The following is a 27157-nucleotide window of genomic DNA, read 5'->3' as shown; positions in this document are numbered from 1 at the left end:
AGGGGGTTGGGTCTGGGGAGTGGACAGTTCAGATAAAGGTCTTGAGCTTCTGGATGTCTAAGTACTACAGTGTGATCCCAACTAAACGTCTACCCCAGTACCCAGTGGGTAGAAGACTGGGAGGAAGGGAAAAGAGAGAGAGACAGTTTATTATCTGTGCTAGATCTTCCCTGTTGTCTCTTCTCTCTGGCTTTGTGCTGGGTGGTCGACGATGACTGCTCCATGCCTTCCTCCACCTTATTCTCCCATCAAAGAACTCCTCTTGTTACCTGGAAGGGTAGGACACAGTGTCAATCTCTGCACATGACACATAATATTTTGATATTCTTATATTTACAATATAAAATATCATCTTTGATTGAATAATTACACAAATCTTAAAAACAAATTTGTCATTCAGAGACCCATGAGCCCTTTTGTCTTTAAACAATACATGCCAGGCCTCCCGGGTGGTGCAGTGGTCTAAGGTACTGCGTGCCACCAGAGAGTCTGGGTTCGCGCCCAGGCTCTGTCGTAACCGGCCGCGACCGGGGGGTCCATGGGGCGACGCACAATTGGCCTAGCGTCGTCCGGGTTGGGGAGGGTTTGGCCGGTAGGGATATCCTTGTCTCATCGCGCACTAGTGACTCCTGTGGCGTGCCGGGCGCAGTACACGCTGACCAGGACGCAAGGTGCACTGTGTTTCCTCCGACACATTGGTGCGGCTGGCTTCCGGGTTGGATGCGCGCTGTGTTAAGAAGCAGTGCGGCTTGGTTGGGTTGTGTTTCAGAGGATGCATGGCTCTCGACCTTCAGCTCTCCCGAGCCCTTATGGGAGTTGTAGCGATTAGACAAGATAGTAACTACTAACAATTGGACACCACAAAATTGGGGAGAAAAAGGGGGTAAAAGTGTGTAACGCAGGAAAGTGAGGAAATGTGACGCAGCGAAAGATAAAACACAAAGTTCTGTTGCTATGATATGCCTGCTGTCACTATAGTCTGGCACCTAAAACCCTCAAACTTATACAGATGCACAATTGAGAGCATCCTGTCAGGCTGTATCACATCACCTGGTATGGCAAACCCCGCAACCGCAAGGCTCTCCAGAGGGTGGTGCTGTCTGCCCAACGCATCACCGGGGGCAAACTACCTGTCCTCCAGGACACCTACAGCACTCGATGTCACAGGAAGACCAAAAAGATCATCAAGGATAACAACCACCCGAGCCACTGCCTGTTCACCCCGCTATCATTCAGAAGTCGAGGTAAGTACAGGTGCATCAAAGCTGGAACCAAGAGACTGAAAAACAACTTCTGTCTCAAGGCCATCAGACTGTTTAATAGCCATCACTAGGCGGCTTCCACCCGGTTATGTAACCCTGCACCTTAGAGGCTGCTGCCCCATTTACATAGATTTGAAATCACTGGCCACTTAATAATGGAACACGAGTCACTTTAATAATGATTTCATGTTTTCAGAGTAGAGGAGAGGGGTGTAGAGTAGAGGACAGAGAGAGAGGTGTAGAGTAAAGAGAGAGAGGTGTATAGTAAAGAGAGAAAGGTGTAGAGTAGAGGACAGAGAGAGAGATGTAGAGGAGAGGAGAGAGAGAGAGAGGTGTAGAGTAGAGGACAGAGAGAGGTGTAGAGTAAAGAGAGAGGTGTATAGTAAAGAGAGAAAGGTGTAGAGTAGAGGAGAGAGAGAGAAGTGTAGAGTAGAGGAGAGAGAGAGATGGAGAGGAGAGAGAGAGAGAGAGAGAGAGGTGTAGAGTAGACGACAGAGAGAGAGAGAGAGAGAGGTGTAGAGTAGAGGACAAAGAGAGAGGTGTAGAGGACAGAGAGAGGTGTAGAGTAGAGGAGAGAGAGGGGTGTAGAGTAGAGGACAGAGAGAGAGGTGTAGAGGAGAGAGAGAAGGGTGTAGAGTAGAGGACAGAGGGAGAGAGGTGTAGAGTAGAGGACAGAGGGAGAGAGGTGTAGAGTAGAGGACAGAGAGAGAGGTAGAGCAGAGGACAGAGGGAGAGAGGTAGAGCAGAGGACAGAGGGAGAGAGGTAGAGCAGAGGACAGAGGGAGAGAGGTGTAGAGCAGAGGACAGAGGGAGAGAGGTGTAGAGCAGAGGAGAGAGGTGTAGAGCAGAGGAGTGAGGGAGAGAGGTGTAGCGTAGAGGACAGAGGGAGAGAGGTGTAGAGGAGAGAGAGAGGTGTAGAGGAGAGGACAGAGAGAGAGGAGTAGAGGAGAGAGAGGTGTAGAGTAGAGGGCAGAGAGAGAGAGGTGTAGAGTAGAGGAGAGAGAGAGGTGTAGAGTAGAGGAGAGAGAGAGGTGTAGAGTAGAGGACAGAGAGAGATGTAGAGTAGAGGACAGAGAGAGATGTAGAGTAGAGGACAGAGAGAGATGTAGAGTAGAGGACAGAGAGAGATGTAGAGTAGAGGACAGAGAGAGAGGTGTAGAGGACAGTGAGAGAGGTGTAGAGGACAGGGAGAGAGAGGTGTAGAGTAGAGGAGAGAGAGAGGTGTAGAGTAGAGGAGAGAGAGGTGTAGAGTAGAGGACAGAGGGAGAGAGGTGTAGAGTAGAGGACAGAGGGAGAGAGGTGCAGAGTAGAGGACAGAGGGAGAGAGGTGCAGAGTAGAGGACAGAGGGAGAGAGGTGTAGAGTAGAGGACAGAGGGAGAGAGGTGTAGAGTAGAGGAGAGAGAGAGAGGTGTAGAGGACAGAGGGAGAGAGGTGTAGAATAGAGGACAGAGAGAGAGAAGGGTGTAGAGTAGAGGACAGAGGGAGAGAGGTGTAGAGTAGAGGAGAGAGAGAGGGAGACAGGTGTAGAGTAAAGAGAGAGGTGTAGAGTAGAGGATAGAGAGAGAGGTGTAGAGTAGAGGAGAGAGAGAGAGGTGTAGAGGAGAGAGAGAGTTATAGAGTAGAGGACAGAGAGAGAGGTGTAGAGTAAAGAGAAGAGTAGAGTAAAGAGAGAGGTGTAGAGTAGAGTAAAGAGAGAGGTGTAGAGTAGACAGAGAGAGAGAAGGGTGTAGAGTAGAGGACAGAGAGAGGTGTAGAGTAGAGGACAGTGGGAGAGAGGTGTAGAGGAGAGAGAGAGGTGTAGAGTAGAGGACAGAGGGAGATAGGTGTAGAGTAGAGGAGAGAGAGAGGGAGAGAGAGGTGTAGAGTAAAGAGAGAGGTGTAGAGTAGAGGACAGAGAGAGAGGCGTAGAGTAAAGAGAGAGGTGTAGAGGAGAGAGAGAGGTGTAGAGTAAAGAGAGAGGTGTAGAGTAGAGTAAAGAGAGAGGTGTAGAGTAGACAGAGAGAGAAGGGTGTAGAGTAGAGGACAGAGAGAGAGGTGTAGAGTAGAGGACAGAGGGAGAGAGGTGTAGAGTAGAGGACAGTGGGAGATAGGTGTAGAGGAGAGAGAGAGGTGTAGAGTAGAGGACAGAGGGAGATAGGTGTAGAGTAGAGGAGAGAGAGAGGGAGAGAGAGGTGTAGAGTAAAGAGAGAGGTGTAGAGTAGAGGACAGAGAGAGAGGCGTAGAGTAAAGAGAGAGGTGTAGAGGAGAGAGAGAGGTGTAGAGTAAAGAGAGAGGTGTAGAGTAGACAGAGAGAGAAGGGTGTAGAGTAGAGGACAGAGAGAGAGGTGTAGAGTAGAGGACAGAGGGAGAGAGGTGTAGAGTAGAGGACAGAGGGAGAGAGGTGTAGAGTAGAGGAGAGAGAGAGAGAGGTGGAGTAAAGAGAGAGGTGTAGAGTAAAGAGAGAGGTGTAGAGTAGAGGACAGAGAGAGAGGTGTAGAGTAAAGAGAGAGAGAGAGGTGTAGAGTAGAGGAGAGAGAGAGAGAGAGGTATAGAGTAGAGGACAGAGAGAGAGGTGTAAAGTAAAGAGAGAGGAGTAAAGAGAGAGGTGTAGAGTAGAGTAAAGAGAGAGGAGTAAAGAGAGAGGTGTAGAGTAGAGTAAAGAGAGAGGTGTAGAGTAGAGTAAAGAGAGAGAGGTATAGAGTAGAGGACAGAGAGAGAGGTGTAGAGTAGAGGAAAGAGAGAGAGAGAGGTGTAGAGGAGAGAGAGGTGTAGAGAGTAAAGAGAGAGAGTTGGAGAGGAGAGTAAAGAGAGAGAGGTGTAGAGTAGAGAGAGGTGGAGAGGAGAGAGAGGGAGCATAGAGTGTAGAGAAATGAGAAGTGTTTGAACAAAACCCATTACACAATCTGCTACAACCTTCAAGACTACAAATAAATACCATGCAACTATGCAAACCATGGCCTTGTTACTACACCTGACTTGTGAAGACTAAGTAAATACCTGGAGTCAACTTGTGCAATACTTAGGAGATGAAGCAGATTGCTTTCTTCATTTCAGCAGCTTACCGTACCGTAGATCCCCAGAACAGTTGAGCCAGTTGTTTGTTTGTAAAGAGCACAATGGGAGAAAGCAGGAGCAGGTGAGTCCAGTTGTTTGTTTGTAAAGAGCACAATGGGATAAAGCAGGAGCAGGTGAGTCCAGCTGTTTGTTTGTAAAGAGCACAATGGGAGAAAGCAGGAGCAGGTGAGTCCAGTTGTGTGTTTGTAAAGAGCACAATGGGAGAAAGCAGGAGCAGGTGAGTCCAGCTGTTTGTTTGTAAAGAGCACAATGGGAGCAAGCAGGAGCAGGTGAGTCCAGTTGTGTGTTTGTAAAGAGCACAATGGGAGAAAGCAGGAGCAGGTGAGTCCAGCTGTGTGTTTGTAAAGAGCACAATGGGAGAAAGCAGGAGCAGGTGAGTCCAGTTGTGTGTTTGTAAAGAGCACAATGGGAGAAAGCAGGAGCAGGTGAGTCCAGCTGTGTGTTTGTAAAGAGCACAATGGGAGAAAGCAGGAGCAGGTGAGTCCAGTTGTGTGTTTGTAAAGAGCACAATGGGAGAAAGCAGGAGCAGGTGAGTCCAGCTGTTTGTTTGTAAAGAGCACAATGGGAGAAAGCAGGAGCAGGTGAGTCCAGTTGTGTGTTTGTAAAGAGCACAATGGGAGAAAGCAGGAGCAGGTGAGTCCAGCTGTTTGTTTGTAACGAGCACAATGGGAGAAAGCAGGAGCAGGTGAGTCCAGCTGTGTGTTTGTAAAGAGCACAATGGGAGAAAGCAGGAGCAGGTGAGTCCAGTTGTGTGTTTGTAAAGAGCACAATGGGAGAAAGCAGGAGCAGGTGAGTCCAGCTGTTTGTTTGTAAAGAGCACAATGGGAGAAAGCAGGAGCAGGTGAGTCCAGTTGTGCGTTTGTAAAGAGCACAATGGGATAAAGCAGGAGCAGGTGAGTCCAGCTGTTTGTTTGTAAAGAGCACAATGGGAGAAAGCAGGAGCAGGTGAGTCCAGCTGTGCGTTTGTAAAGAGCACAATGGGAGAAAGCAGGAGCAGGTGAGTCCAGCTGTTTGTTTGTAAAGAGCACAATGGGATAAAGCAGGAGCAGGTGAGTCCAGCTGTGTGTTTGTAAAGAGCACAATGGGAGAAAGCAGGAGCAGGTGAGTCCAGCTGTTTGTTTGTAAAGAGCACAATGGGATAAAGCAGGAGCAGGTGAGTCCAGCTGTGTGTTTGTAAAGAGCACAATGGGAGAAAGCAGGAGCAGGTGAGTCCAGCTGTGTGTTTGTAAAGAGCACAATGGGAGAAAGCAGGAGCAGGTGAGTCCAGCTGTGTGTTTGTAAAGAGCACAATGGGAGATAGCAGGAGCAGGTGAGTCCAGCTGTTTGTTTGTAAAGAGCACAATGGGATAAAGCAGGAGCAGGTGAGTCCAGCTGTGTGTTTGTAAAGAGCACAATGGGAGAAAGCAGGAGCAAGTGAGTCCAGCTGTGTGTTTGTAAAGAGCACAATGGGAGAAAGCAGGAGCAGGTGAGTCCAGCTGTTTGTTTGTAAAGTGCACAATGGGAGAAAGCAGGAGCAGGTGAGTCCAGCTGTTTGTTTGTAAAGAGCACAATGGGAGAAAGCAGGAGCAGGTGAGTCCAGCTGTGTGTTTGTAAAGAGCACAATGGGAGAAAGCAGGAGCAGGTGAGTCCAGCTGTGTGTTTGTAAAGAGCACAATGGGAGAAAGCAGGAGCAGGTGAGTCCAGCTGTGTGTTTGTAAAGAGCACAATGGGAGAAAGCAGGAGCAGGTGAGTCCAGCTGTGTGTTTGTAAAGAGCACAATGGGAGAAAGCAGGAGCAGGTGAGTCCAGCTGTTTGTTTGTAAAGAGCACAATGGGAGAAAGCAGGAGCAGGTGAGTCCAGCTGTGTGTTTGTAAACAGCACAATGGGAGAAAGCAGGAGCAGGTGAGTCCAGCTGTTTGTTTGTAAAGAGCACAATGGGAGAAAGCAGGAGCAGGTGAGTCCAGCTGTGTGTTTGTAAAGAGCACAATGGGAGAAAGCAGGAGCAGGTGAGTCCAGCTGTGTGTTTGTAAAGAGCACAATGGGAGAAAGCAGGAGCAGGTGAGTCCAGCTGTTTGTTTGTAAAGAGCACAATGGGAGAAAGCAGGAGCAGGTGAGTCCAGCTGTGTGTTTGTAAAGAGCACAATGAGAGAAAGCAGGAGCAGGTGAGTCCAGCTGTTTGTTTGTAAAGAGCACAATGGGAGAAAGCAGGAGCAGGTGAGTCCAGCTGTTTGTTTGTAAAGAGCACAATGGGAGAAAGCAGGAGCAGGTGAGTCCAGTTGTTTGTTTGTAAAGAGCACAAAGTGAGAAAGCAGGAGCAGGTGAGTCCAGCTGTTTGTTTGTAAAGAGCACAATGGGAGAAAGCAGGAGCAGGTGAGTCCAGCTGTTTGTTTGTAAAGAGCACAATGGGAGAAAGCAGGAGCAGGTGAGTCCAGCTGTGTGTTGACAGGGGTCACATTTTATATTCAACGTCAAGTGTTTTGTTTTCTTCAATAGAGTGATCAGGGATGTGCAACTAGTTTTCCTTCACAGAAAATATATTAGTGCGACACATTTAGCAGAAAATAGCTTCATTTTCATCTGATGACAAAAGAAATGCAATGCTATTTGGCTGGCTGCCACACAAGTAAATCAGCTTAATGAAAAACCAAAGTATTTTTTTCAAAAACGATGCATGGCCATCATAAATATGTCTAATGTTTATCATAGAAAGAACGTAGCCAGCTACATTTCCTGATGTTTTGCTTGAATTTAATCTGGTATTTTACCAGAGAACTAGGCTGGCCACACTGAGAAGTACAGGAGAAACGTAGCTACACATCAGTCAGAGCTCTGTCTGCTGATAGAATGCCTGATCATGAATTCTCCTCTGAGTGGAGAAGTGCAACAGAAGCACAGAATTAGTCTGATGTTGAGCAGAAATTACAATGAGAAGCATTTTAAATCTGCGTTTACAAAACGCAGCAAGATATTTCTGCATTAACACGACCCTTAAATTTAATTTGCAAGTTAATCTAAGTGGCTGAATTAATAAAGTGATGGGGCATCATATTGTGTTAGCTTTCTTCCGTGTTTGAGAAGTAAACCCCTATGGAGTTATTTGTACAGCTGTCACCATCTTGACTTCCTTGCATTTTTTTGTCCACTCCACTCTCAGCCTCTCCTCTCCTCTCCTCCCTCCTCTCCTCTCCCTCTCCCCCTCCCCTCCTCTCCTCTCCTCTCCCTCTCCTCTCCCCCCCCCTCCTCTCCCTCCCCCCCTCCTCCTCTCCCCTCCTCTCCTCCCCCTCCCCTCTCCTCCCCTCCTCCGTCCTCTCCTCTCCTGTCCTCCCCCTCCTCTCCTCTCCTCTCCCCTCCCCCTCTCCCCCCTCCCCCTCCTCCCCCTCCTCCCTCTCCCCCTCTCCTCTCCCCCTCCTCTCCCTCTCCCTCGACCCCTCTCCTCTCCTCCCCTCTCCTCTCCTCTCCCCCTCCCTCTCCTCTCCTCCCTCCCTCTCCTCTCCCCCCTCCTCTCCCCCCCCCCCCCTCCTCTCCTCTCCCCTCCCTCCTCTCCTCTCCTCTCCTCTCCTCTCCTCTCCCTCTCCTCCACCTCTCCTCCCCCTCCTCTCCTCTCCCCTCCTCCCCCTCTCCCCCTCTCCTCTCCCCTCCCCCCTCCTCTCCCTCCCTCCTCCCCCTCCTCCCCTCTCCTCCTCCCCCCTCTCTCCTCCTCCCTGTCCTCCTCCCCCTCCTCCCTCCCTCCCCCCTCCCCTCCTCCCCTGTCCCTCCCCCCCCCCCCCCTCCCTCTCCCCCTCCTCCTCTCCTCCCCCCTCCCTCCTCCTCTTCCTCCCTCCCCCCTCCTCTCCCTCTCCCTCTCCCCTCCTCCTCCTCCCCCCTCCCCCTCCCTCCTCCTTCCCTCTCCCTCCCCCTCCTCTCAGTCTCCCCCTCCTCCTCCCTCCCCCCTCCTCTCCTCCTCTCCTCCCCCTCCCCCTCTCCCCCTCCTCCCTCCCCCTCCTCTCCCTCCCCCCTCCTCTCCTTTCCTCTCCCTCCCCCCTCCTCTCCCTCTCCCTCTCCCCCTCCTCCTCCTCTCCTCCCCCCTCCTCTCCTTTCCTCTCCCTCCCTCCTCTCAGTCTCCCCCTCCTCCTCCTCCCCCCTCCTCTCCTCTCCCTCCCCCTCCCCTCTCCCCCTCCTCTCCTCTCCCTCCTTTCCCTCCTCCCCCTCCTCTCCCCCTCCTCTCCTCTCCTCCCCCCTCCCTCTCCTCCCTCTCCTCTCCTCCCCCCTCTCCTCTCCCTCCTCCCCTCCTCCCTCCCCTCCTCCCCCTCTCCCCTCCCTCCCCCCCCTCTCCTCTCCCCCTCTCCCTCTCCCTCCTCTCCCCCTCTCCCCTCCCCCCCCCTCTCTCCTCTCCAGCTCCTCTCCCTCTCCCTCTCCCCCCCTCTCCCCCCCCTCTCCTCTCCTCCCCCCCTCTCCCCCTCCTCTCCTCCCCCCTCCTCTCCTCTCCTCCCCCCTCTCTCCTCTCTCCTCCCCCCCCTCTCCTCTCCTCTCCTCCCCCCCTCTCTCCTCCTCCCTCCCCCCTCTCTCCCTCCTCCCCCTCCTCTCCTGAGTCTCTCTCCTCTCCTCCCCCTCTCTCCTCTCCTCCCCCCCCATCCTCTCCTCCTCCCTCTCTCCCTCTCCCCCATCCTCTCCCTCCCCCCATCCTCTCCTCCCCCCATCCTCTCCTCCCCCCCTCTCCTCCTCTCTCCTCCTCCCCCTCCTCCTCTCCCTCCCCCTCTCCTCTCCCCTCTCCTCCCCCCCCTCTCCTCTCCTCCCCCTCCTCTCCCCTCCCCCTCTCCTTCCCCCTCTCCTCATCTCCCTCCTCCCTCTCCCCCTCTCCTCTCCCTCCTCCCCCCCCCCCCCCTCTCCTCCTCCTCCCCCCCTCTCCTCCTCCTCTCCTCCCCCCTCCCCTCTCCCCCTCCCCCCCTCCTCCCCCCCCCTCCTCTCCCCCTCATCTCATCTCCCTTCTCCTCTCCCCCCCCTCTCCTCTCCTCCTCTCCTCTCCCCCTCCCCCCCCCCCTCTCCTCTCCCTCCTCCCCTCCCCCCTCTCCCTCCCCCTCTCTCCTCCTCCCCCCTCCCCTCCCCCTCTCCTCCTCCCTCCTCCCTTCTCCCTCTCCCCCTCTCCTCTCCTCTCCCCCCTCTCCTCTCCCCCTCTCCTCATCTCCCTCCTCTCCCTCTCCCCCCCTCTCCCCTCTCCTCCCTCCCCCTCCTCCCTCCCCCCCCTCCCCCTCTCCCCCCTCCCCCTCTCCTCTCCTCTCCCTCTCCTCTCCTCCCCCCTCCCCTCTCCCCCCCTCCTCTCCTCTCCCCTCTCCCCCCTCTCCTCTCCTCCTCCTCTCCTCTCCCCCCCCCCCTCCCCCCCTCCCCTCTCCCCCCCCTCCCCCTCTCCCCCCCCCCCCCTCTCCCCCCTCCCCTCTCCCCCCCCTCCCCCTCTCCCTCCCCCCTCCCCCTCTCCCCCCCTCCCCCTCTCCCCCCCCCTCCCCCTCTCTCTCCCCCTCCCCCCCCCCCCCCCCTCTCCCCCCCTCCCCCTCTCCCTCCCCCCCCTCCCTCTCCTCTCCCCCCCTCCCCCCCCCCCCCCCCTCCCCCTCTCCCCCCCCTCCCCCTCTCCCTCCCCCCCTCCCCTCTCCTCTCCCCCCCCCTCCCCCCCCCCTCCCTCCCTCCCCCTCTCCCCCCCCCTCTCCTCTCCTCTCCTCTCCTCCCCCCCCTCTCCTCTTAGAACAGGGCAGGCAGGCCTGTTGCCCTAGCGACTCGACACAGACAACTTGTAGCCTACACATGCTGCTTCAGAGCCAGTACTGTTCTTCCTTCAGACAAGCATGAGTCTTGTATATTAGCACAATGTGTCTCGTTCACATTCGATTGTAAATGTTCAAACTCACCAAAAGGACATGTTGTATCTCCTGATATGTGTACAGCTTTATGAGCTGGATTGCCTGTTTTTGCAATTTGTTTTTCATTTATGTCCTTTATCATTTTAAGCAAACAGCCTCCATTGAGAATGTTGGCATCCCCCTTGTGTACTAAGCCAGTAATACCATATATCCTGGTTTGAGAGGAGGACGGTATGAACATCTGCATACAGCCAACCCTACTAGAGGGTGTTAGCACTCATGTACAGTTGAAGTTGGAAGTTGAGTCATTAAAACTAGTTTTTCAACCACTCCACACATTTCTTGTAAACAAACTGTAGTTTTGGCAAGTCAGATAGGACATCTACTTTGTGCATGACACAAGTCATTTTTCTAACAATTGTTTACAGACAGATTATTTCAATTATAATTCATTGTATCACAATCCCAGTGGGTCAGAAGTTTACATACACTAAGTTTACTGTGACTTTCAACAGCTTGGAAAATAAAATGATGTCATGGCTTTAGAAGCTTCTGATAGGCTAATTTACATAATTTGAGTCAAGGCCTACATTAAAACTCAGTGCCTCTTTCTTTGACATCGTGGGAAGATCAAAAGAAATCAGCCAAGACCTCAGAAAACTAATTGTAACCTCCATAAGTCTGGTTCATCCTTGGGAGCAATTTCCAAACGTCTGAAGGTACCACGTTCATCTGTACAAACAATAGTACGCAAGTATAAACACCATGTGACCACGCCGTCGTCATACTGCTCAGGAAGGAGACGGGTTCTGTCTCCTAGAGATGAACGTACTTTGGTGCGAAAAGTACAAATAAATCCCAGAACAACAGCAAAGGTCCTTGTGAAGATGATGGAGGAAACAGGTACAAAAGTATCTATGTCCACAGTAAAACGAGTCGTAAATCGACATAACCTGAAAGGCGGTTCAGCAACATCTCATGACATCAGTCAGGAAGTTGAAGCTTGGTCGCAAATGGGTCTTCCAAATGGACAATGACCCCAAGCTTACTTTCAAAGTTGTGGCAAAATGGCTTAAGGACAACAAAGTGAAGGTATTGGAATGTCCATCATAAGGCCCTGACCTCAATCCTATAGAAAATGTGTGGGCAGAACTGAAAAAGTGTGTGCGAGCAAGGAGGCCTACAAACCTGACTCAGTTACACCAGCTCTGTCAGGACGAATGGGCCAAAATTCACCCAACTTATTGTGGGAAGCTTGTGGAAGGCTACTCGAAACGTTTGAAGGCAATGCTACCAAATACAAATTGAGTGTATGTAAACTTCTATCCCACTGGGAATGTGATAAAAGAAATAAAAGCTGAAATAAATAATTATCTCGTTATTATTCTGACATTTTACATTCTTAAAATAAAGTGGTGATCCCAACTGACCTAAGACGGGAATTTTTACTCGGATTAAATGTCAGGAATTGTGAAAAACTGAGTTTAAATTTATTTGGCTAAAGTGTGTGTAAACTTCCGACTTCAACTGTATATAACAGCTATAGAAGTTTACAACTCACACTCACGGCTTGTAAGTTGGGTGTAATATAACACAGGTCTCCTCACCTTTCCCTTCTTGGATTTCCAGTTGGTATTTCAGACGGTCTTCTTGCCTGTCTTCCAGCCGGTCTTCTTGCCTGTCTTCCAGCTGGTCTTCTTGCCTGTCTTCCAGCTGGTCTTCTTGCCTGTCTTCCAGCTGGTCTTCTTGCCTGTCTTCCAGCTGGTCTTCTTGCCTGTCTTCCAGCTGGTCTTCTTGCCTGTCTTCCAGCTGGTCTTCTTGCCTGTCTTCCAGCTGGTCTTCTTGCCTGTCTTCCTGCTGGTCTTCTGGACATTCTACCTGCTGGTCTTCTGGACATTCTACTAGCCATTTTCCCGGATGGCCTTCCAGACAATCTGTCAGACGGTCTTCTGGACAGTCTTTTGTTCGATCTTCCGGGAGGTCTCCCGGTTCCTTCTCTGGTGGGTCCTCTGGTTGGTCTTCCTGACAGTCTTCCGGTCGGTCCTCTCGGATGTAGGGAATGTCATCCATCCGTAGAAACACTGAGTCACTGGGGCTCCTCTGTCCATCTGACTTACTGCCTGGAGAGGGAGACATAGTACTATTGTGAGAATCAGGACAGAGGCTGCATCTCAGTGAAGTGGTAACCCGTTTTCAGTCTCCAAATCTCCCCCCTTGTCCCCTCCTTCCAACCCCTGTGCATAGAAGTGATCTATCTTCAGATAGAAGATTTCTCAAATGACCCATTAGCTGCAAACAGTGAGGTATTGAGCATGAGGGAAGCGGCTAGAGATGGTTATCATGCTGGACACGTCTGCATCATGATCGATTCCCTCCATGGTTTAACTCAATAACAGAGAGGATAGACCAATTCAATGAGAGGTCTCTCTCACACACACACACACACACACACACACACACACACACACACACACACACACACACACACACACCACTTACGGACTATGTGACTCCTTTCATTGAGCTGTGAGGTGAGCGGTCCAGTGTTGTCCTCTGTGTGCGTGTGTCGTTCCAGGACAGGTTGCAGATGAGTGTATGTGTGTGTCAGGGGCAGGGCGATGCTGTGGGAGCGGGTCTCAGGGAGGGTGGGTCTCCCCTCAGGATCGGGGGTCTGGGGTACACTGTCCATAAGACTGGCTGTTACTGCATTCTGGTAGTGGTTCCTCGAGATCTAGGAGACAGGAACACAGTCCACAAATACAATATCAACACATCATCATCACACTCCACAAATACAGTATTAATAGATTATCATCATCACACTCCACAAATACAGTATCAACACATCAACACACTCCACAAATACAGTATCAACACATCATCATCACACTCCACAAATACAGTATCAACACATCATCACACTCCACAAATACAGTATTAATAGATTATCATCACACTCCACAAATACAGTATCAACACATCATCATCATCACACTCCACAAATACAGTATCAACACATCATCATCATCACACTCCACAAATACAGTATCAACACATCAACACCACACTCCACAAATACAGTATCAACACATCAACACACTCCACAAATACAGTATCAACACATCATCAACACACTCCACAAATACTGTATCAACACATCAACACACTCCACAAATACAGTATTAATGGATTATCATCAACACACTCCACAAATACTGTATCAACACATCATCAACACACTCCACAAATACAGTATTAATGGATTATCATCAACACACTCCACAAATACAGTATCAACACATCATCAACACACTCCACAAATACAGTATTAATGGATTATCATCAACACACTCCACAAATACTGTATCAACACACTCCACAAATACAGTATTAATGGATTATCATCAACACACTCCACAAATACAGTATCAACACATCATCATCACACTCCACAAATACAGTATCAACACATCATCACACTCCACAAATACAGTATTAATGGATTATCATCAACACACTCCACAAATACAGTATCAACACATCATCAACACACTCCACAAATACAGTATTAATGGATTATCATCAACACACTCCACAAATACTGTATCAACACACTCCACAAATACAGTATTAATGGATTATCATCAACACACTCCACAAATACAGTATCAACACATCATCATCACACTCCACAAATACAGTATCAACACATCATCATCACACTCCACAAATACAGTATTAATAGATTATCATCAACACACTCCACAAATACTGTATCAACACATCAACACACTCCACAAATACAGTATTAATGGATTATCATCAACACACTCCACAAATACAGTATTAATAGATTATCATCACACTCCACAAATACAGTATCAACACATCATCATCATCACACTCCACAAATACAGTATCAACACATCATCATCATCACACTCCACAAATACAGTATCAACACATCATCATCATCACACTCCACAAATACAGTATCAACACATCATCAACACACTCCACAAATACTGTATCAACACATCAACACACTCCACAAATACAGTATTATTGGATTATCATCAACACACTCCACAAATACTGTATCAACACATCATCAACACACTCCACAAATACAGTATTAATGGATTATCATCAACACACTCCACAAATACAGTATCAACACATCATCAACACACTCCACAAATACAGTATTAATGGATTATCATCAACACACTCCACAAATACTGTATCAACACATCATCATCACACTCCACAAATACAGTATTAATAGATTATCATCAACACACTCCACAAATACTGTATCAACACATCATCAACACACTCCACAAATACAGTATTAATGGATTATCATCAACACACTCCACAAATACAGTATCAACACATCATCATCATCACACTCCACAAATACAGTATCAACACATCATCACACTCCACAAATACAGTATTAATGGATTATCATCAACACACTCCACAAATACAGTATCAACACATCATCAACACACTCCACAAATACAGTATTAATGGATTATCATCAACACACTCCACAAATACTGTATCAACACATCATCATCACACTCCACAAATACAGTATCAACACATCATCAACACACTCCACAAATACAGTATTAATGGATTATCATCAACACACTCCACAAATACTGTATCAACACATCATCAACACACTCCACAAATACAGTATTAATGGATTATCATCAACACACTCCACAAATACAGTATCAACACATCATCATCACACTCCACAAATACAGTATCAACACATCATCACACTCCACAAATACAGTATTAATGGATTATCATCAACACACTCCACAAATACAGTATCAACACATCATCAACACACTCCACAAATACAGTATTAATGGATTATCATCAACACACTCCACAAATACTGTATCAACACACTCTACAAATACAGTATTAATGGATTATCATCAACACACTCCACAAATACTGTATCAACACATCAACACACTCCACAAATACAGTATCAACACATCATCATCACACTCCACAAATACAGTATTAATAGATTATCATCAACACACTCCACAAATACTGTATCAACACATCATCAACACACTCCACAAATACAGTATTAATGGATTATCATCAACACACTCCACAAATACAGTATCAACACATCATCATCATCAACACACTCCACAAATACAGTATTAACACATCATCATCACATCATCATTAACACACAATATAAACTAATATAAGCAAATGGCAATATATAGACACACACACACACACACCACCCAGTTGTTTCTCTATGTAGATGCTACGTTTGTGTGTGTCTGTGCGTGCTAGTGATCTTTCTTTCTCAAACTATATCTATAACCTGGGGGAGGGGTGAGTGAGTTCTCAGGATCTACATCCATCACTGTAAGTCTAAATTATTCATACTGAAAATGGAGGTCATTTATCCCCAATGATTAAAGTTAAACTAAGAGAGATTAAAAGGAAAACGAGGGAAGAAGGGAGAGAGGGAAGGAAGGATAGAGGGAGAGGGAGAGAGGATGTGTCTGTGTTTAGTCAAAATCAGGGATTAAGACGTTTTAAAGGGAAATGAAAAATGAGAAGCAGTATGGTTCTGGGTAGTTAGAATTGTAGGTCTATTTTAAGTGTTGTGCGTGCACGTCAGTGGTGGTCGGTGACGTTAAAGATGAGGGAGGCCTTCTTTCTACTACATGATACTCTAATTTTCCCTATACACATCATGAGGTTGCTACAACCTAGCCTACCCATGAACATTTACAATGTAGGTACGCACAGGTCGAGATATAGATTTGTGTAATCAATGTGACAGAGTGACACATTCAATACCGCCTTGCACACTCTTGCCTGCATCTAGGGTGTAATCATTAGTCGAATGGATGCAAACAAGAGTTTCTATTGGACAAATTCAGGTATGTTCATCCCCATTTCGTTCCATTTGCTTCCGTTTAGAAATGTTTTTCAACAGAATCGGCGGAATGAATACACCCCTGATCACCCGCAAACACAGATAACTTTCATAGCAGCCAGATACAAACAGCATGATCACTTTGCTCATTGTATAATTCCTACTCGCATTTACACACGCTTCTCCTCTCCCATTACTTGTGGACTCCATTGCACAACACCACAGCTGTCTGTGACCAGGCGAAAACACCTTTCCAAGCCAAACCTTTATACCATAACCGCTAACCACTACACAGCCTACATCTTTGTCACCATATTAGCTAATGTCAAAGTAGTCAACATAGCTACTAGAACTAACGCATTAGTAAACCCGCTACAATCATGCAGTACAGTGTACAGCTAGCAGTTTAGCAGTTACACCGGTAGGCCCTGGTGGCAATACATTTATAAAACCAAAAGCTTACCTTGACTTGGAAGGGTTCCAGTGTTGGATAGCCATAGCCAGATAGCTAACATAGCATCCCTCTGTTTGAGCCAGGTTTTTGAGTAGGCTAAACTAGCGAGCTTCATTCTCTAACTAAGTAAGTGAAAGCTAAAAAAAAATGCTATGAAAAATAGCTAGCACTGTCTCTCTCTTGCTTCTCCTTCATTTTTGAAGAGATTAATTTATTAAAAACTGTTCAACTATTGTCTTTCTCTGAGTCAACTACTCACCACATTTCATGCACTGCAGTGCTAACTAGCTGTAGCTTATGCTTTCGGAACTAAATTCACTCTCTGATGCTTTGATTTGGTGGACAACATGTCAGTTCATGCTGCAAGAACTCTGATAGGTTGGAGGACGTCCTCTGGAAGTTGTCATAATTACTATGTAAGTCTATGGAAGGTGGTGAGAAGTCAGTGTACCCGGAGGAGAATGTAAACTCGCTGTCCTCCGGCTACACCATGGTGCTACCCTACAGGGTTCTGTTGAGGATACTGTAGACCTTCATTGCAAAACTGTGTGTTTCAATTATATGGTCACATGAATATATTTAGTGTAATTTTGTGGATGTTGCAGGTGTGTGTGGGTATGTGTTACCTTTATAATCTGTAGGTCAGTGAGTTGTCTGACAGAGAAGTCAGGTAGGTAGACTCCTCCCCCTCCTATACTCAGCTGACCCACACTGCCTTCTGATAGGACAGAGTCTGACTGGTTCAACCCACTGCTACCAGAACCAAACCTGTTGACTGGAGATGAGTTTGATTAGATTCTGTCCCTTTTTTTCTCTTACTCACTCTCTTCTTGCTCTTTCTGTCTCTCTCTTTCTCTATTTTAGACCAGAACAAACACATGCATGTACACACACACACACACACACACACTGTGACGGCCCTGAATTTTTCTGAACCGTCTCAGTGCAGCTCCGTCCAATAGGTCGCTTTCCCTTTAATTCCCAATTAAATAGCCAGCATCAGCTGCGCAAAAGTGGGGTTGTGATGGAGACGTGAATGAGGATGTGTTCAAACCTCAGTTCCCGACGCTTCGCTATTCCGTTGTTTTGTAGCCTAATAGAGTTTACGCAGGATGGGTCCACTCTTTGCGTCCGTGGACTACACCTCTCAGTTCTTCGTGGCCTTTCTCCGCTGGAGATCTATTGGCGGATTGGATTGTCTGACTGACCACCACCTTTTTGTATACGGTATTTCATTTGTTTTGATGTCATGTATACGGTGATGATTTATGTAGTTAGTTGTAGTTGAGGACTTTTAAGAGTTGATACGCTTTAAAGTTCTGTGGTAAAATAATTGTTATATTGATTGTATGATTAATACTGGGTTTACGCTACACTTGAATGAACGGACAAACATTGCGTGACTAAGGTCACGGGAGTTCCCTGAACTCCTTTACCGGGCTGGACTCTTTAAGCCCGAGGTACAGGACATTTCTAGAAGAACCAGAACTCATTGTGATATAATAATGTGTGTGTAATCATTGATGTTGCTAATACAACCCACGCAAAATAGTTGTTTTTGAAGTTCTTTCCAATGTTTTAAGGGTTCATTAAAAGTTTATTTCCATCCTGACTTTTGCATAAGTCCTTTGTATTGGTGTAGACTTGACGGACCAGATGGGACTCATACCCTCCCAAACTAAAAGGAGAAACCAATGTTTTCTCTGGTAGACACAACCTACCTGGCACCCCTATAAATAATAACCTCAAGTCAAAACCGTTACAACCCACACACACACACTGGGCTGGCCCTTTTGTGTCTGCTTCTCAGTGTAAACTGGGTGTTATATAACCCAGGTCAGGACATGTCTTTCTATAGAACCATCTCCTTAAACAGCTTTAATCACTGCAGTTACATAGGTTCCACTGCAGCCATCTTACCCCACGGATTCCAGGGAAATCGACTGGATTTCACGCACACACATAACATAGAAACACTGTGCCACTGTAGCATTTAGCACAGGGGAAGCTGGGGTAAGAATGTCCTATTCAATAAATCCTCTTCATCAACGTCATCACCATTATCATCAACAACATTCTAATCACTAACACCAACTGATAAAATCCCATTGTGTGTTGTTGGGGCCGGGGGTGTATTTACCTATGGATGATGGTGGTATGAGGGCTGGCATTCCATAATAGGAGAAGGCTTCGTTCTCAAAACGAAGAGCCTCCTTACCAATCTCCACCTCAACTTTACCCTGCAATGACATAACATACAGACAGACTATTAAAACAGCAAAGTTTTCATAGATTTCCAAACTTTGGTAAAATACTGGTTTTGCAACCCTAGGTGTATCTGTAGAACCAAGACAGTGTAGTATCAGTGTGTATGGTGTGTACCTGTAAAATCAGGACAAAGTAGTCGACAGGTTTGTTCCTCATATACAGGAAGTGCTGTGGTGCTCCTTTGTTCGTCCTGTCAAACTTAAGTTCCTGAACGACACTGGGGTGTTTGATCAGACAAAGGAGAATCTTCTCTGAGAGATGACATGGCTTGAAGGGCTCCACTTCTACACACACACACACACACACACACCACACACACCACACACACACACACACACACACACACACACAGAGAGAGAGACAGAGACAGACAGACAAAGAAGAAAGATTGAGAGTAGAAAAAGAGAAGTGTAAACACACACCCACCCACACACATCCATCCACCCAACCATACACACACATCCATACACAGAGGTCTTACCTGTGGCCAGGAAACGGTGTGTAGCTAGCAGCAGTTGAGGAGATATCTTCATCTCATTCTCTGACATTTTAAAGATAGAGAAGTCGTGTTGCTTCCTCTCATGGTGAGACACACGCCTCTTAGTCCTTTTATCAGCTACGGAACAATCAATTAACCAATCAATCAATCCATCCAGCACCAAAACGTTTGTCTCTCTCTTTGTCAGACACACACACACACACACACACACACACACACACACTGCAGAGAGAGCGTTAAGCCCTGATTAAGCCAGTGGTAATTATTTATGGGATAAGTTAATTACTTCTGATTAATTATGCATCAGATCACATTATGGGAGCAGCAGAGGGGGGGGGATAAGGGGCGATCAATAGCTTAGAGGGTGATAGGAAGAGAGAGCGAAAGATGCACTATATATACAAAAGTATATGGACACTTCTTCAAATGAGTGAATCAGGCTATTTCAGCCACATCAGTTGCTGACAGGTGTATAAAATCTAACACACATCCATGAAATCTCCATAGACAGCAAACGTTGGCAGTAGAATGGCCTTAATGAAGAGCTCAGTGACTTTCGTCACAGGATGCCACCTTTCCAACAAGTCTGTTCGTCAACTTTCTACCCTGCTAGAGCTGCCCAGGTCAACTGTAACTACTGTTATTGGGAAGTGGAAACGTCTAGGAGCAACAACGGCTCAGCCGCGAAGTGGTAGGCCACACAAGCTCACAGAACGGAAGCGCCGAGTGCTGCAACGCGTAGCATGTAAACATCGTCTGTCCTTGGTTGCAACACTCACTACCTCATTCCAAACTGCCTCTGGAAGCAACGTCAGCACAATAACTGTTCGTCGGGAGCTTCATGAAATGGGTTTCAATGGCCGAGTAACAGCACACAAGCCTAAGATCACCAGCCACAATGCCAAGCTTCGGGTGGAGTGAAGTAAAGATCGCCGCTATTGGACTGGAGTAGTGGAAACGCGTTCCCTGGAGTGATGAATCACGCTTCACCATCTGGCAGTCCGATGGGCGAATCTGGTTTTGGCAGATGCCAGGAGAACGCTACCTGCCTGAATGCATAGTGCCAACTGTAATGTTTTGGTGGAGGAGGAATAATGGTCTGGGGCTGTTTTTCATGGTCCGGGCCCCTTAGTTCCAGTGAAGGGAAATCTTAACGTTACAGCATATTCTAGACGATTCTGTGCGTCTAACTTTGTGGCAACAGTTTGGAGAAGGCCGTTTCCCGTTTCAGCCGACTGCGAGCCAGGCGGGAAGTGGAAAGTCTTCCCAGAAGAGTGGAGGCTGTTATAACTACTCCATATTAACGCCCATGATTTTGGAATGAGATGTTGGACGAGTGTCCACATACTTTTGGTCATGTAGTGTATCTATAAAGAGAGAAGGAGAGTTGTTATACATACTGTAGAGGTCTGTCTCGTCCACAATCTCAGACTTGATGATTTCTTCGATAACGTCCTCCAAAGTAACAATTCCCAGGACCTCATAAAAGGGGTCCCCCTCCCCCTCACTGTTCACCCTGTGGACTATAGCCAGGTGGGATTTACCTGGGAGAGAGATTAGGAGGAGAAAAATAGGGAGGGAGCGGGGAAGGAGGGGGGAGGAGTGAGAGGTTATAGAAATCAGCATTTATGTTCCGTGATTATGCTGTTATCAAAGCAGATTAAAAATCAACACCATCCAGGAGACTCTTACTGAAAGTAGCCATTAAACCAGAGATTGATTCTCTCCCCAGATGAAATGAGTCATACATAGATAAGTCATATTTCTGTGTTAGTATTACTGACAACTGGCCAGATCCCAATGGAAAATACCCTCAGTGGCAACTGTGTGTGCGTGCGTGCGCTTTTTTTGTTGTTGCTTTTTGGATTTTGTTTTGTTGCTTTTTGTGCTGTCTGTCTGCTATGTGTTGCTTGTCCGGTCTGTCTGTCTGTCTGTCTGCTACGTGTTGCTTGTCCTATGTTGTTCTGTCTGTCTGTCTGTCTGTCTGTCTGTCTGTCTGCTACGTGTTGCTTGTCCACTATGAAAGGCAGTGACAATGCCAGCATCTTAGATAACAATTGATAAATGACACTGCTAAAACAACATCGGAGACACTGTGGTTTCCTTCCATGGTTTGTGAAAAATGTCGTCATCTTTACAGTTTCATTTTAGTAATTTAGCAGATGCTCTTATCCAGAGTGACTTACAGGAGCAATTAGGTTTAGGTGCCTTGCTCAAGGGCACATCAAAATATGTTTCACCTAGTCGCTTGGGGATTCAAACCAACAGCCTTTCGGTTACTGGCCAAACGCTTAACAGCTAGGCTACCTGCTTACATTTCATGTAAGACTCCTCACCTCCCAACTCCCCCTAACACCCTTGCCTTCCTGAATCAGCCTCCATCACAGGGGGGAGAGGGGGAGAAGAGGAGGAGAGGGGGATGGGGAGGAGAGGGGGAGAGGAGGAGAGGGGATGGGGAGAAGAGGAGAGGGGGAGAAGAGGAGAGGGGGAGAAGAGGAGAGGGGGGAGAGGAGGACAGGGGGAGAAGGGGAGAGGGGGAAGAGGAGGAGGAGGAGGGGGAGAAGGGGAAAGGAGGAGAGGGGGAGAAGGGGAGAGGGGAGGATGGGGGGAGGGGGGAGAAGGGAGGAGGAGAGGAGATGGGGAGGGGGAGGAGAGGAGATGGGGAGGGGAGGGGGAGAAAGGGAGAGGAGGAGATGAGGAGAGGGGGGAGAGGAGGATAAGGGGGAGAGGGGAGAATGGGAGGAGAGGGGATAAGGAGGAGAGGGGGATAAGGGGGGGGAGAGGGGGAGAATGGGAGGAGAGGGGATAAGGAGGAGAGGGGGATAAGGGGGGGGAGGAGAGGGGGAGAGGTGTGGAGGAGAGGAGATGGGGAGAAAGGGAGGGAGAGGATGAGAAGGGGAGAGTGGAGAGGAGAGGAGAGTAGGAGAGGGGGAGAAGGAGAGGAGAGGGGGAGAAGGCGAGGAGAGCGTGCAACGTGTTGGTTGTCAAATGTTTCTCTGCGTGCTCATTGTCTGTCTGCATTGGATTTGGAATTGTGTTTAATAACCTGCCCAGGGACTATGGTTGAAAATGAGCCCTATGGCTAAAACCGGCACTTTTAATAAAACATTAATTAATGTGCACTGTCCCTGTAAAAATACAAATAATCTGAAACTCAAACAAAATATGAGTGTACAAAAAAATGTGGAACAAATGCTCTTTCCATGACATAGACTGACCAGGTGGATCCAGGTGAAAGCTATGATCCCTTATTGATGTCAGTTGTTAAATCCACTTCAATCAGTGTAGATGAAGGAGAGGAGACAGGTTAAAGAAGGATTTTTAAGCCTTGAGACAATTGAGACATGGATTGTGTACGTACAGTGTGCCATTCAGAGGGTGAATGGACAAGACAAGAAACGGGGAATGGTAGTAGGTGCCAGGCGCACCGGTTTGAGTAAAGAACTGCAACAGTGCTGGGTTTTTCACACTCAACAGTTTCCTGTTTGCACCAAGAATGGTCTACCACCCAAAGGACATCCAGCCAACTTGACTCAACTTTGTGAAGCATTGGAGTCAACATGGGCCAGCATCCCTGCTCTCCTCTCTGCTCTCCTCTCTGCTCTCCTCTCTGCTCTCCTCTCTGCTCTCCTCTCTGCTCTCCTCTCTGCTCTCCTCTCTGCTCTCCTCTCTGCTCTCCTCTCTGCTCTCCTCAGACGCTCTTACAGACAATAGAACATATCTGCCAGTGAACTGATCCTCTGGCAACCACAGCAAGGGAACCAGCAGCAGGGGCAACCCAGTAATCATGTGTGTGGACCAGCTTAAATGTGACACCGGCCTGGAGGAGGAGGAGACTGCGTCTGCAATGGTGGACAGGCAGCTCTGGAAGTTCCACTTCTACTGCTGTCGACCACAGACAACCAGATGATGAAGAATGTGCTAAACATACATTTCATTGAAACCGTGACTGTTACTTTGAGTCACTCCACACAAATAATGTTGATTGAATAAGGCCTTCTTATCCAACTCATTTCCATAATTAAACCGTTCAGATGACCATCTCTGAGCCCTCACGGACAAGCCAACCGTGTCAATCTGAATAGCATATGAAAGAAGCCCTAGTCCTTTTAAATAAGCTCTCGTCCTAGTGGACACTGCTGTCTCCGTCCCAAAGCCTCCAGTGTGATTCCTGCTAACTGTCAGAGCACATGAAATCTACTTATATTTACCATGCAACACACAAGAGAGAAACCATGCCTGTTCATGTCATCCACTCAACAATCTAAATTATATAGCTGCTAAGAATGTACTGAGTATAAACACAAACCCTTCACACACACACACACACACACACACATGCGCATTCCCCTGGCTGACGGCTGAACACGATGATTCATACTCTGGTTGTCATGGTAATTAGAAGAGATTATTCCAGCCTCCAGCTTCCTTCAACATTCTTACATGGATGGAGACACGAAGGACCGTTTACAGTCACTTTGTGACGTCTCTTCTGGTAGCCTAGCAACTAGAACACTAGGGCAAGTAACTGAAAGGTCGCTGGTTTGAATACCCGAGCCGACAAGGTGAAAAATCTGTCAATGTGCCCTTCAGCAAGGCACTTAACCCTAATTTGCTCCAGGGGCGATGTTCTTCTATGGCTGACCCTGTAAAACAACATGCACTGCACCTATATTATTATACATTTTTATAGCTTCAAGGAAGTTGTTAAATGGATTATGAATATGGATAATAACTTTCTGTGACATACAGCAGCCTATACCATCACCTCCACTTGGACCTGCTGAGCCTGTGTCATCTTATATGACTGACTGTCCAGAGCATAACTGGATTTATATACACCCTGGATTCTCTGCTTTTCAGGACGAGGGAAGTGGCGTAATGGAACGGGTAATGGCTAACTTGAACACTGCACTTATCTATAGATCACTTCTGTCAAACCGGCCAGCAGCTGCTGAACAATATCATTGTTTTTTCTCATAGACCATGTGATACAGCGTGGAGGTGACTGAAAGGCAATAATCATGTGATTTATAAACGGTGAGCTCATTAGTCTGTGTGCTCTGATTGGTAACATGTATGCATTTTCTTACCAAATGATGGTGCATTTCCTACATATTTACTTGATTTTGCATTACATTTTTTCTCTATACAACAGTGTATACTGAGCTCAGGTGTGAGTGGGATCTACCTGGCCCAGGGGCGGACTGGGACCAGAAATCTGCCTTGGAGAAAATGTTTTCCTTGAGGCCCCCACATCGGACCATTTTTTTTGTTTTACTCCCATTATTATCCAGATAATTATTGAAATGCCAGATGGCCAGTCCGCCCCTAGCCCAGTCTGAAATGCCAGATGGCCCGTCTGCCCCTACCCGGTCTGAAATGCCAGATGGCCAGTCTGCCCCTACCCGGTCTGAAATGCCAGATGGCCCGTCCGCCCCTAGCCCGGTCTGAAATGCCAGATGGCCCGTCTGCCCCTACCCGGTCTGAAATGCCAGATGGCCCGTCCGCCCCTAGCCCGGTCTGAAATGCCAGATGGCCCGTCTGCCCCTAGCCCGGTCTGAAATGCCAGATGGCCCATCTGCCCCTAGCCCGGTCTGAAATGCCAGATGGCCCGTCTGCCCCTAGCCCGGTCTGAAATGCCAGATGGCCCGTCCGCACCTAGCCCGTTCTGAAATGCCAGATGGCCTGTCCGCCCCTAGCCCGGTCTGAAATGCCAGATGGCCCGTCCGCCCCTAGCCCGGTCTGAAATGCCAGATGGCCCGTCTGCCCTTAGCCCGTCTGAAATTCCAGGTAGCCTGTCCTCCCCTAGCCCGGTCTGAAATGCCAGATGGCCCGTCCGCCCCTAGCCCGGTCTGAAATGCCAGATGGCCCATCCGCCCCTAGCCCGGTCTGAAATGCCAGATGGCCCGTCTGCCCCTAGCCGGTCTGAAATGCCAGATGGCCCGTCTGCCCCTAGCCGGTCTGAAATGCCAGATGGCCCATCTGCCCCTAGCCGGTCTGAAATGCCAGATGGCCCGTCTGCCCCTAGCCGGTCTGAAATGCCGGATGGCCCATCTGCCCCTAGCCCGGTCTGAAATGCCGGATGGCCCGTCCGCCCCTAGCCCGTCCTATTACCTCTCTTGAACTCCTCCAGCATCACATCCAGTTTGGTGTCTCTGAACACACAGTGCATGGGGTGTTTGTAGAACTGGGTGATGGTCTTCAGCGGGGTGCAGTCATCTGGGTCCACGAACGCCAGGTCTTTGACGAATAGAATATCAACGATGTTGGACCTGTCGTTCTCATAGACCGGGATCCGGGTGAACCCACTCTGCATGACGTCAGACATAGTACAGAAGTCTAGAACAGCATCTGAAGAGAGCATATAACAGTCCGCCAGAGGGGTGTGAACTTGTTCTACGGTCTTGGTGCGTAACTCCAGGGCGCCCTGGATGATGTTGAGTTCCTCTTTGACCAGGTCGTGGTAGGGGTCTGTGACGCGCAGCATGGCCACCAGTTTCTCTCGGGTGTAGAAGTTACTGATCTCCTGGTGAAGCATGATGTCTAGGAGCTTGGAGATGGGGTAGGAGATGGGGAAGGAGACCAGCATTAGAAGCCGGGTGGCCCAGATGGTTTTGGAGGCGATGGCGAGGCTGTGTCTGGACGCCACAGAGTGAGGCAGGATCTCTCCTATGAAGAATATCCCGAAAGTGCAGGTAGCAAGGGAGGTGGGAGTCATCCCTATAATCTGGCACATCCACACCACGAAACAGGTGTTGGTCAGCACGTTTCCCAGTACCACAGTACATAGGATGTAGTTGCCATGTTTACGCACGGATTCGATCTTGTGTGCGTATTTTTGTTCCTTTTCGGTGCCGCTGTTTTGGAGAACGCGGAGCTCGACGGGATCCATGGCTAGCATACTGATGTTCAGCCCGCTGCAGAGCGCAGAGAGCCCCAGTAGCATTACTGACACCCCCAACTGGAGCCACACATCCGCATGCGGGGGTCGCTCCACCACGGCTAGCCAGAAGTCTCTGGTGCTGAAATGCTCCCACTTCACCCCGTCAAACGCGCACATGGAGTAATATTTGATCCGCTCATCTTTGCGCAGGTCTTTGGCGAGCAGCTCCACTATAGAATCAGAATCAAAATCCAAGAAGGTCATCATCAGACAAAAGAAAAACGCACAATAACATGTAAGATTGTTATTATTGTTATTTAAATGTAATCTGAGATTGAACAACGATAAAAACGTAACTCTAGACTAAATAAACGGACCTAGAACAGAGTTGTGGCTGGACGCAGACCTGAAGGAACCCAGGAGCTCGATGTCAGAACTCCGAGCATGCTCGTCCACGCACGGGTTCTGTTTGGGAGGAACCTAAATTCAAATGGATATTTTATCACGATATGTAGGTTATTTCATAAAACCTATTTAATACATAGTTTTAATGGTAAATGGTCAATACACTCAATAAACTGACCAGTCTCTCCCCCTCTCCTCGCTTTCGCTCTCCACCTGGTTCTTCTACGAAGGCGATCCATGGTGCGGCAGCGGCAGCTTCTGGTCTCCTACTCCCAGAGTGGTTGTTGGCTCTCTGTGTAACCGAGGATGCTGCGTAGTAAACCCGCAGCATGAAGCGCGTACCCTCGGTCGCCTGGAGCAGCCCGTCCTGCACTGACAGCTCCCCGGCTTTAGTGTCCTCTGGGCGGACGCCAAGCAATCCCTTCGCCTGGGCTGGGAGAAAGAAGAGGATGATGAGAAGGGTGTAGAGGTGAAACGAAAGCTGGCGGTAGGGATGAGGTGAGATGCGATGAGGTGAGGAGGAAGCTACCGCAGCATCAGCAGCCATCATGCTGAATAAACTACGGAGGGACAT

At 48.3% G+C, this 27157-nt stretch overlaps 1 protein-coding gene across 1 annotated transcript; it reads right to left on the bottom strand.

The window, feature by feature from the left end:
* On the bottom strand, positions 1-27157 carry LOC135525115 (metal transporter CNNM4-like). The gene is made up of 11 exons (XM_064952862.1): positions 26762-27157; positions 26556-26658; positions 25410-26408; positions 20693-20836; positions 19275-19409; positions 18908-19077; positions 18666-18765; positions 17152-17300; positions 12621-12852; positions 11729-12241; positions 1-269 (listed from the first exon to the last, which is right to left on the bottom strand). Exons 1-11 carry the CDS (start codon positions 27155-27157, stop codon positions 238-240), a joined length of 2973 nt encoding a protein of 990 aa, XP_064808934.1. The 3' UTR covers positions 1-237.

The sequence above is a fragment of the Oncorhynchus masou genome, chromosome 31 (genome assembly GCF_036934945.1).
Source record: "Oncorhynchus masou masou isolate Uvic2021 chromosome 31, UVic_Omas_1.1, whole genome shotgun sequence".
Lineage (NCBI taxonomy): Eukaryota > Metazoa > Chordata > Actinopteri > Salmoniformes > Salmonidae > Oncorhynchus > Oncorhynchus masou.
This window is presented reverse-complemented; position numbering and strand designations above follow the sequence as displayed.